This window comes from Limulus polyphemus, unplaced genomic scaffold (genome assembly GCF_000517525.1).
Source record: "Limulus polyphemus unplaced genomic scaffold, Limulus_polyphemus-2.1.2 Scaffold1028, whole genome shotgun sequence".
Taxonomy (NCBI): Eukaryota; Metazoa; Arthropoda; class Merostomata; order Xiphosura; family Limulidae; genus Limulus; species Limulus polyphemus.
The window spans coordinates 996-9,986 of record NW_013666638.1 but is presented as its reverse complement, the minus strand read 5'-3'; the positions used below and the strand labels follow the sequence as shown (position 1 = coordinate 9,986).

Here is an 8,991-nt window from a genome sequence, read left to right as displayed (position 1 = left end):
TATTTTCATGCACCTAGTCAGTCTTTTACTACCATTGATCTCTCGTTTTGCTCCCTTTCACTTTTCACTCGTTTTAGTTGGACGGTCGACAGTGACCCACAGGACGGTGATCATTTTCCTATCATTATGAGGGAGGTTGGCTATGGTCAATGCCATCAGACCTGAGTGCCACGGTGGAAGCTGGACCTGGCTGACTGGCCATCTTTCACCTCTCCCTCTCTCTCTGAAATTGATCCTGCCTTCGTCTGTCTGCCATCAATAGATGACTGTGTTGTCCAGGCAGCTGTTAATTTTATTCCTAAGACCTCGACTTGTTTACCACGGTATCCTCGTCAATGATGGAGTCCTGCCTGCCAGGAGGCACAAAAGGCTCAAAAATGGGACTGGGATACCTTCCGATGGTATCCGTCTTTCTAATTGCATTGTTTATCAGCAGGCCCATGCTCGGCAGGTTCGACATCAAAGACAAAAGTTGTCTTGGGTTAAGTTCACTACTAGCATCTCTTCTACCACCAGTTCCAAAACTGCGATTTGGAAAGTCACTGGAAGGTATGCTTTCCATCTTGCTTTCCAATGGCCAGGAAGTTGCTGATGCTCTCGGCCACAGCTTTTCTCGTGCTTCTAGCACTTCTGTTTCTTCCCCTGCCTTCTTGGCCATCAAGTCTCAGGCAGAGCAATTGCCTCTTTCCTTTTGGGTCAATGATTATAATTGCCCCTTTACACTAGTGGAACTCAAATTTGCTCTTCATTGGTCTGGTAGTACATCGGTTGGACCTGATAATGTTCATTATGAGATGTTGCGCCATCTCTATCCTGCCTCTCTTGCTATTCTTCTGGTTATTTTTAACTGGATCTGGCAGGAGCATGTTTTTCTTGATGCTTGGTGCCAGGCTATTGTCCTCCCTTTCTCTAAACCTGGGAAAGATCCCAAGTTTCCTTCTAATTATTGTCCCATTGCTTTGGCTAGTTGTCTTTGTAAGGTCCTAAAGAGGATGGTTAATGCTCGTCTTGTTTGGTTCCTCGAATCAAACACGCTCCTCTCACCCACCCAGTGCGCATTCTGTCGACAGCACTCCACCATCGACTATCTGATTCGACTTGAAACATCGATCAGGGAAGCTTTTCTTAAGAGAGAACACATTGTTTCTGTGTTCTTCGATCTCGAGAAGGCTTATGACACCACGTGGAGGTATGAAATTTTGCAGGACCTCCACTCCTATGGGTTGTATGGCCATTTACCCATTTTCATTCAAAACTTTTTACTGAACAGGCGATTCAAAGTTCGTGTGGGTTCAACTCTTTCCCGTTCCTTTCCACAGGAACTTGGAGTCCCTCAGGGCTGTGTTAAAATTAATGCCATCACTAATAACCTTCCACTGACTGTTACAAATGGGCTCTATGGGCATGAGGTTTATTGAACAGCAGTTTCAGACTGCCCTCAATCAGTTGTTGACATGGACCACTGGAAACGGTTTTAAATTTTCTTTTTCCAAAACCGTTTGCATGCATTTTTGCTGCCAATGGGGTCTCCACCCCGATCCCGAGCTCTGTCTTGCCGATATAGTTATTTGTGTGGTCCCTGATGCAAAGTTCTTGGGCTTATCTTTGACCGTAAGCTTAGCTTCATTCCGCACATCAAGCAGCGATGTGTCAAGTGTGCAAGGGCTCTGAACATCTTCCATGTCCTCTCTTCCAGCTTTTGGGGAGCAAATCGATGTTCTGTGCTCAGGATCTATCGTGCCCTGATTCGATCCAAACTGGACTATTGGTCTATGGTTCTGCCAGGACCTCGGCCTTGAAGGTGCTGGACCCTATTCACCATCTGGGGCTTTTCGCACTTCTCCAGTCCAGAGTTTGTACACCGAGTCCCACGAACCTCCTTCACCTCCATTGTTTGCAACTTTCTTTGCAATATGCTACCAAACTTCTATCCTTACCACGGCATCCCACCTGTTATTGTCTTTCTTCCTCAATTTGCCATGCTCTTTTGGAACAGACTGTCTGCTAGTCCTTCCTTTGGCCTTCATATCCAGGCACAATTGGTTGAATTGGGTCTGGCATTGGATGACATTGCTGTCCCCAATGGTCAGCCCATTCCACCATGGCTTATTACCATCCCTTCCTGTGACCTTTCTCTGAGTTATCCCGATTGGAAGTACCGTCTTCTCTTTGCTGAACATCTTTCAAGCCATTCTTCTCTTCCTGTTTACACGGATGGTTCGAAATTGGGTGACTCTGTAGGTTCTGCCATGGTGTGCTGTGGCTCGGTAGTTGCTCGCAGGATCCCCTCTACAGTTTCTGTGTTCACTGCCGAGTTATATACAATTTCTCTTGCCCTGGATCATGTAGAAGCAATGCTGTACAGTAATTGTACTATTTACACTGATTCTCTTAGCTCTATACTAGCCCTGTTCTCGTCGATATTCAACACCAATTGGCCCACTTTTCTCTATCTTCTGTTTCCATCCAGTTTTTCTGGATCCCTGACCACATCAGTATTCACGGAAATGAGCTCGCTGACACCGCAGCTAAGTCCGTCTGCTCTGGTGCCATCGCGGGCGTGCCTGTCCCATACATGGACTACGGTCTTGTCTTCAAGGCACGACTTCGTGCCAGTTGGCAGTCGACTTGGGGTAACCAACGTCATAAGCTTTTCCAGATCAAACCTTCTGTTGGTCTTTGGCTATCTTGCTTCCGTAAGGATTGGAAGGAGGACGTAGTCCTAACAAGGCTACACATTGGTTTTTTAACCCATCATTTTCTTTTATCGGGTATTGACCATATAGCCCACATTTTGCTGTTTTGCCATCATTACGACCGTGAGCGGCGGCACCATTTTAGACGCATGTTTCCTAAGAATTTACCTTTGGCATTGGACAGTGTCATTGGTAATGGTAACACTGTCAGATTAAATTGTATTTTTAATTTTTTACACACTATTGGTCTTTTTAATTATATATAAATCTTTTATCGACATATATTGATTTTAACTTGCTGTATTTTTACATTTTACTTTAATTTACTTTCACTGTTTAACAAGTTGTTTGGTGCAGATAGCATCGTTGTTTTGTGCCATAAAGCACCAAACAACCAATCTTGCTATATGAAGGGATATATGTATGTCGAATCCTAAAGATTATGCACCAGTTAAATCTGGAGATTGTTTGGATGCTGTTTAGTGAGTACAGCCATAATGCAATATGACTTTTGGTTTCATAACTTTTATGTGGAGCTGAGAATAAGCAGAATCTAAAGATTTCTGAGAATTTGATGATTCTTAATCTGAAAGTAGCTTTGAACCAGTACAAGTCAAAATTTCCATTTCTCATCATATTGTAAACTTTGTTCTTAAATATCAAATATTTTAGTATGATTGTTACTGTTTTTTCATATCAATAAAAATTTTATTTACCTGAAAAAGTTTTTGTATTAAGTTACCTGCATGTTTTTTTGTTGGTTTTTTTTGTTGTTGTTGTTTTTTGTTTTTTTTATTATTTGTTTGAAGATTTTGAAGACATTTTATTCATGCTATAAGTAACTTTTGTTAGGTGGGCATGTAAAAGTATAAAATAAAAAGGATCAAACATTACACCTATTTATAAATGCTTATTCTAAAAACAAAAATATAAAGAAAAATTAACTATCATTTGAATGCCAATAAGGCAAATCATAAAACATGTTTCTTAACTAAGTCGCAAAGATATTTTTAAATGAAAATATTACATTTTGGTTCATTACTATGAACTGGTGCAAATAAGATTTGCCCCACTAATTATACTAAATGCAAAAACTCAACTTGTTAAAATTCACAGTTTAAAACAAATTAGTTGGTAGGTTTACCAAAGTGCCAATGTTTTTACTTTTTTAATAATTTTGTTTTTATGAATATTATTACAAGAAAAATTTCCTCATTTTAATTTCAAACACTATTTTCAGCTTTAAAACAGTTTAGGTTGTATGATATTTTGAACATGAGTAATAGTGAAGAAATATGAGGCTACAAAAAAAAGTTTATTTCAGTTCTGGTCCATTATATCTGATGAACATGGCATTGACCCAACTGGAACCTATCATGGAGATTCTGACCTGCAGCTAGAGAGAATTAATGTTTACTACAATGAAGGCTCTAGTAAGAATTATCAATGTTTAGAGTAATGTGAACATCTCAATAGGCAAGAAGAAACATACCCTGATTATGCCTTATGAATTGTAAATGTAATAAATTTGTACTGTAAGTAACTTATGGTAAATGGATATATATAAATGCTTGAAAAGAAAAGGAACAAATATTACACTTGTTTATAAGTGCAATAGTGTGTGACTGCCTTGAATAAGAGATGAGAAAGTTTATATTCTAAAATCATTTTATTATGTCCTGTATTTTATACGTTTGACTATCTTGCAGTGTATTTATCCATGTGAAATTCACGATCATTAGTTACAACTAAGACTAAGAATACTTTGAGATTTCAAACTACATGTACAAAATCTTAGATAGATAAAGGTTACTGTGTTTCAAATTTTATAACTCCTCCTTAAATGGTTTGTTTACCTAAGGTACGTAACAGTAATGTAGTATTTTAACTATGAAATTCTGAGTATAAGGTTACATAAGAATATGTTAGTCACTTGTTATCTTGTAATACAGATCTATATACTCATTTTCTAAATTTATTTAAAGTTGTAGATGTCATTGACAAAAAGGACTGAATAACAAACCTAAGTTTTAAAAGTTTAAGTCTGTCTGAAGTTTAGTCCATAAAGAAATGTTTTAAGAATAAAGAACAGCCACTATCACCAAATATTGTACATCAAATAGAATGAATGAATGACTAGTTTATTAATAATCTTTATTTTGTAATCGCAAAATAGGTGGCACGTATGTTCCACGGGCAGTTCTGGTGGACTTGGAACCTGGAACCATGGATTCAGTTCGATCAGGACCTTTTGGACAACTTTTTAGACCAGATAACTTTATTTTTGGTAAATTAATATAAAAACATCTATTTCTTGTTATAGAATCATTTTAGTAGTGAAAATCGTTTTTTGTATTTAAGTTATTTTTGTGAGCTATTTATGATGCTATTTTCATGATATAACAAAAAGGATTGTTCTGACAATGCAGGTCAGTCTGGAGCTGGAAACAACTGGGCAAAAGGTCACTACACAGAGGGTGCTGAACTAGTAGAGACTGTGATGGATGTAGTCAGGAAAGAGTCTGAGGGTTGTGATTGTCTGCAAGGCTTCCAGCTAGCACACTCTCTTGGTGGTGGAACTGGTTCTGGTATGGGTACTTTACTCATATCAAAGATGAGAGAGGAATACCCTGACCGTATCATGACCACCTTTTCTGTTGTTCCATCTCCTAAGGTAAACCTTTAGATCATAAAGTAGCATTTGTTGACTGCAGTATGTATCATCCATATTTTAATTTTATCTCCATTTTCTCTTCCTCAGAGGTTTACTTTTTAAACATTGTTTCTTTGACAGAAGATTCTACATCACACTGAAACTTTAAATTCTTCAGCAACTCGTATGTGGTTGGTTCAGATGCTATCTGTGAGCCATAACTCAGATTTTGTTTCTCCAACTTCACTTTTACACATGATAAAACTTGTTTCACTGTAAATTACATTTCAGCAGAAGTCTGTAAACATTAAGGTTTGGGTGTTATTAACTGTATAGGTAATGTTGTGAGTGCATCTTGTGTAACATTTCAATTTGATGGTGCTGCTGTTTAAGATACTAATGTTTTAATACAGCTACAGCCTCTAACTATTTACTCAACCTTCTCCAATTTAACTCAAATGCGTGTGTGTGTGAAAGTTAATGACTAGCTTGAATAAATTTGTAGCTGCTCTTGTTGCATAGTTAGAAAGCTAAAAAAAATTATGAGAGGTAAGAGAATCTGTCTACTTTTTGCATGTTATTAGTCTATAATCTTTGGTGCATTATTTAATTAAATTGAAATTATCATATGCATTACTAGCATTAGTATAAAAAAAAGAAATTAGGCTTAAGTGTCATCAACAATCAAGAGCAAGAAAAAAAGATTGGGTAAGTACTTTATTTCTTGTTTTTAATATTTATTATTATAGAAGTAACTATAGTATAAAAAATATGGTTAATTTTAAGTTATTTAAGGCTAGTTTACGTGAAGTAAGTAATTCTAATAGTATAATTAAAATGGTTTATGAGGCATGCATGTGAGTAGCTTGTAGGTTATGTAATTCGATAGTGTAACATGACCTGCACATTCTGAGTGATTTACAACTTGTAATGACGCCGATAGTAATTAGACACAGTTCAAAGGGCAATAAAATTTAATCATAAATAGATGTATAATGTTACGAACTTAGAGCTACATAGGATAAACGAGTGTAGTTTCATATTACAATTTGAAGTCATTCTAGAAAGAATGAAAAGTTAACTTAGGTTTATTTAATTGGTTAAGAGGTCTGTCAAATTGACCAATCTCTTTTTGAGATAGGGTAGAGAAAATAATAAAGCATAAAGTTTTACTGAGAAAAAAAACGTTTGAAACACATTTAGGAGGTTTTAGGGATTACCCAAAGGAAATTTGAAATGAGGAAAAGTATTTTTAATTTTAACATAAATTACTTTGCACATGGACTATTCAAAACAATATATAAAGACTATATATATTCATAGACAAATCTATATTTTATTAAAAATACTTTTAATGATTTCTTTTGTATGTGAAAAAGTTGAAATCACAAATGAAAGACTGGCAAATTTTGTGAAGATATACATACTGTATTGAAAGTTAGAAGTTGGAGGTCACATGGTCTGTCAAATTGACTGAGCCTGTGTTGAAAAGAGTTAAGTTTGTTATAACCAATCAAAATCACTTATTTTGAACTACGTAATCCTGTCAGTCTTCGTAGAGTAGTTGAAACCATTATAATAGTGCTGATCATGGTGGTATGCTGATCAGAAATTAAATTTTTTTTTTAGACCCGAATATAACTTACTTAGGAAGCTTGATAAATTGTCATTTCAAAATGTGTATATAAAACATAACAAAAAAAATTTTATGTCCTCCATGTGCGAAATTTGACTAGGCTTAGCAAGTATAGTGTAAGAGTACAAAAAAATCGTAATAAGTAGAGATCATTGTTTTTTTATATACTTTTCATTTACTGTTCTTTGTTTTCAAAAAAAAATTTAGAAATTTATTTGTAAATAGTAAAACATGTAATATATGAAAACTTAAATGTCACTGTATTTTACAAAATGCTAGTACTAAAACTAAGAAGAGTAATACATTTGTAACGGCCAGTTTTATGCTATTCGATATGGTAATGTGAGCTGCACATGCATATTATTTACAACTTGTGTGGCAAGATTATTAGACATGGTTCGAAGGTCAATAAAATGGGTGGGGGGGGGACATTAAATATGAACATATGTATACGAGATTTAAGCTATTTAGAATATATATTTATGGTTTCCTGTTACAATATGCAGTCATTCTAGAAAGAAGTCATTTGGATATATTTCCTAATATTTTTTTTATGGTGGTTACAAGATTGATCAAGTTAACTAATTCTGTACAGAGAAAACATCAGATAAAATATAAAGTTTTTTCTAAAAAAAGTTTTATTTAGGAGGTTATAGATATTATGCAATTGAAATTTGACAATTTTCAAATGAAAAAAGTATTTTTAACCTTAAAATCAATTGCTTTGCATGTTGGATAGTTCACATTCTGAAAGAAAATATTCATGAGCAAATCTTTAATTGAAAAACTTTATTTTGTGTACAAAAGCTTTGTAATGTTTACTGATAACCTGCAAAATTTGGTGAAGGTACATGTGCATTATCAAAAGTTAGTGTTACTACTCTCATTGTTACTTTGGTTACATAGTAGGTGCAATGCACCTCGGCCCTTAGTTAGAGTTAATTAGATGCTATTCTTCAAGTTTTATCTTTGGGTTTCCAGTGTGTGAAAATATTTATATTTGATCTCTTGATTGATGTTCACACTGTTTTTAGTTTAAATTCATTTATTGTACCCCATTTTGGCTTGAAATATATAACGTATGCTAAGTTCTTAATTTGTTTTACCCTAAGGTAAGAAAATAATTGTAGCAGGTACTGTTATTATGAACTAATGCTTTAAATCTCATCAATTAAGTATGAAGAAGCAAGTTTTTGAAATTAATTTTGTATGTAACTAATTAAGATTGAAGTTCTAGTTGATTAAATTTTTGAAGAATATTTCACTCTCACCTTCTTATGAAATGTTAACATACATTGCATATCTTTAAAATAACTCAAATGAAGTACTAAGTATGGTATTCAAAGTATTCTGTTTTTTGTTTTTTTTTCCATGTTGCGTTATTTACCAGGTTTCAGATACAGTAGTGGAACCGTATAATGCCACTTTATCAGTCCATCAACTTGTTGAAAACACTGATGAAACATTCTGTATTGACAATGAGGCTCTCTATGACATCTGTTTCCGAACCCTCAAACTAACATCTCCCTCTTATGGTGATCTAAATCATCTTGTATCTATTACAATGTCTGGAGTAACTACATGTCTTAGATTTCCTGGCCAGCTGAATGCTGATCTACGTAAGCTTGCTGTCAACATGGTTCCATTTCCACGCCTTCACTTCTTTATGCCTGGTTTTGCCCCACTTACATCTAGAGGGAGCCAGCAGTATCGTGCAGTATCTGTTCCAGAGCTGACACAACAGGTTAGTTTTGACATGAGATAGTTTCTTTCCAGTATATGAATATTTCCAGTATAATTTGTTACTTTAAGTAAAAACTAACATGAATGTGTTTAACCTTCTTGATGCTTATATCAGATCATCTAATTTAATGCAAGGTATTATTTCATGAAATTTTGAAATTTAATTATCTGTATGCATATATCTTTTACCTTTAGTTCATTTAGTTGAATTATAAATTATCAAGTGTACAAATGATATCAATTTTGTTGGAACAACATAACCA

At 34.9% G+C, this 8,991-nt stretch overlaps 1 protein-coding gene across 1 annotated transcript in view; it reads left to right on the top strand.

Annotated features, from left to right (window-relative positions):
* LOC106461776 (tubulin beta chain-like) overlaps nucleotides 1-8,774 on the top strand; it is a 21,428-nt gene extending 12,654 nt beyond the window's left edge. The window contains exons 2-5 of the mRNA XM_013921630.2: nucleotides 4,021-4,129; nucleotides 4,873-4,983; nucleotides 5,126-5,370; nucleotides 8,376-8,774. Coding sequence (XP_013777084.1) covers nucleotides 4,021-4,129; nucleotides 4,873-4,983; nucleotides 5,126-5,370; nucleotides 8,376-8,750 — 840 coding nt within the window. The 3' untranslated portion in view covers nucleotides 8,751-8,774. The remainder of the gene's footprint in view (nucleotides 1-4,020; nucleotides 4,130-4,872; nucleotides 4,984-5,125; nucleotides 5,371-8,375) is intronic.
* Nucleotides 8,775-8,991: the final 217 nt, after the last annotated feature.